At 63.5% G+C, this 2,556-nt stretch overlaps 1 protein-coding gene across 1 annotated transcript; it reads right to left on the bottom strand.

The window, feature by feature from the left end:
• Positions 1-215: 215 nt before the first annotated feature.
• Positions 216-1,982, bottom strand: LOC112122138 (protein SMG9-like; the record flags this gene model as incomplete). Its single annotated transcript, XM_026661505.2, has 4 exons — positions 1,821-1,982; positions 1,660-1,734; positions 863-1,097; positions 216-313 (listed from the first exon to the last, which is right to left on the bottom strand). Coding segments are annotated over exons 1-4 (564 nt in total), but the record flags the coding sequence as incomplete, so codon positions are not given.
• Positions 1,983-2,556: the final 574 nt, after the last annotated feature.

Raw genomic sequence — 2,556 nt, 5'->3', positions numbered from 1 at the left:
GGGGGGCAGGGAATGGGGCACGGGGCCTTTCCCCTCTAGGGGGCGCCGGCTCCCATCTGGCCCCAGGGCAGGGTCTAGCTGGTTCAGGGGGGCAGGGAATGGGGCACGGGGCCTCTCTCCGCTAGGGGCCACCGGCTCTGATCTGGCCTCACTAGCAGGGCCCGGGGGGGCAGGGAGGATCTCTGTGGGGTGGGGGGCGTCCCGGGGCCAGGTACCTCGATGGCGCTGTCACACCAGTTCATCTGATCATCCACCAGTTTGATGCTGTGCTTCATCTTCTCCGGCGCCAGCAGCTTTGCCTGGCCCACCACGGCTGGGGGAGGGACAAAGAGACGGGGCTCAGAGAGTCTGACAGCCCGGGCCAGGGGCTTCGCTACGTGATGTCCCACCCAGTGCTGCTCTAACCCACTGGCGAGAGAACCCAGGTGTCCTGGCTCCCAGCTCTTCCCCCCAGCCTCCAAATCCATCCCCCTCCCCACCTCCAAACCCACTAGCTGCTTGGAGGCTGGCCGCCATCTGGTGGCAGGCACTGGTAACTACATGCATATTAAAGGGGACCGGGTTCTCTTCCCACATCCGATCCAAGGGCGGCTCCAGGCACCAGCGCAGCAAGAGAGTGCCTGGGGCGGCAAGCCGCGGGGAGCGGCATGCAGGTCACCATGAGGGCGGCAGTCAGGCAGCCTTCGGCGGCATGTCCCGCAGCTTCAGTGCCGAAGGCACAGGACCGGCAGATCACCCGCTGAATCTGCCTGACTGCCGTGCTTGGGGCAGCAAAAAACATAGAGCCGCCCCGATCCCATCCCCCTGGGGCTACAACCCCCTACCCCTTCCTCCTAGCCCCGCCCCCGCAGCAGGTACTCACGGTCCATGGTGCTGCTGGAGGCAGCGGATCCCATGCCCCGGTTCTGGATCTGGTAGACGGGTTGCGTGGGGCGCTGTCCCTCCTTCTCCCCCTTGGCGGCAGCTGTGGGGAGCTGGGCAGCCCCCTCCGCGGGGCCTTTGCCTTCCTCCCGCGACTTCATCAGCACAATGGGCTTCTCCATGGGGGACGGGGCAGTGGTGGGTGGGGCCGGAGCTGGGGCAGGGGCCAGCTTGGACTGTGGGGAGAATGAGGCTGGTAGAGACCCCACGTCCCATCCTCAAGCTGAGGACAGAACCCAGTAGTCCTGACTCCCACCCCGCCCTGCTCTAACCACTAGACCCCACTCCCCTCCTCAAGCTGAGGACAGAACCCAGGAGTCCTGATTCCCACCCTGCCCTGCTCTAACCACTAGACCCCACTCCCCTCCTCAGGCTGATACAGAACCCAGGAGTCCTGACCAAGGTCTGCCCAGCTCATTTACTCTTATTGGACTCACGTATCCTGCAAATGGTTAAGAAGCGGTTGTGAGACACCCTTGCTTGGTGCCTGCTCTATATAGTAGCTAACAGCCTACTGCTGCTGCATGCTGACAGAGTAACTCCTTTAGCTTCCTGTGGAGGATACCAGCTCTACTACAGCTGCCTGCTGATGAAGCCCCTCCTTTAGCTGAAGCAGCAGAGTCCTGTGGGCTGGCACTGCTGGTGGTGGGTTCAAGCCCCACTATTGGTGGGGGTCTCACACACAGGGGTGGGTGTGACAGGCCCTGGGGGGCAGCGCCCTTCCCATGTGGGTCTTACCCTCTCAGCAGGCGGCTTGGCCAGGATGATGGGCGTCTTCTGCATCACGGACCCGACCGGCTCCTCCGCGGGCTCCTGGGGGAGAGATCAGAGAGGGGTGAGGGGGGTCCCTGCACGGCCCCTCCCGCACCCCACGGCCCCTCCCCTGGCCCATCACTCACCCGGCGCTCGCGGTCCCAGGGGCCGTAGTCACGCTCCCGGCCCGGCCCCGACAGGCTCTGGGGGCCGCCCGGGGGGCCCAGCTCCTTGTCACGGTTCCAGCGGCGCCGGCGGTCGGGGCCGTACAGGCCGGGCTGGCTGTGCCCGGAGTCCGACATGGCCACCGCCTGCGGGGGGACGAGAGTCACGTCAACCCCAGCGGTGCGGCGGAGGGACACGGCACGGGGGGAGGAGGCTGCTGGGGACTATTTCCCCAGCACGGGGGAGAGATGCCACATAGAAGATGAGGCTCAACACGCGGGGACTATTTCCCCAGCAGGGGGAGGAATACCGTATGGGAGAAGGTGACAACACCTGGGGACTATTTCCCCAGAGTGCTGGAGGGATACCAGAGGGGAGATGAGGCGCAACACCTTGGGACTATTTCCCCAGCATGGTGGAAGGATATATTCCAGAGAAGAGACTGCTGGGAACTACTCCTTAGTCTGGCGGATGGACACCACAGAAGGGAAGAGGACCATTGGGGGCTCCTTCCCCAGTGTGGTGGAGGGATACCATACCAAAGAGGCCGTTAGGCACTATTTCCCCGAACGGATGAAGAAGGGATATATTGCAGAGGCTGCTAGGGACTATTTCCCTGGTATGGCAGATGGCTACATATACGCGTGAGGCACACTCTTTGGGAACTATTTCCCCACACTGCGGAGGGATATCACAGAAGAGACATGATCACTGGGG

Source organism: Terrapene carolina, unplaced genomic scaffold, assembly GCF_002925995.2.
Source record: "Terrapene carolina triunguis isolate 2854851 unplaced genomic scaffold, T_m_triunguis-2.0 Scaffold7971, whole genome shotgun sequence".
Classification (NCBI taxonomy): domain Eukaryota; kingdom Metazoa; phylum Chordata; order Testudines; family Emydidae; genus Terrapene; species Terrapene triunguis.
Note: the sequence above shows the minus strand (reverse complement) of the source record. Positions and strands in the feature narration are given on the sequence as shown.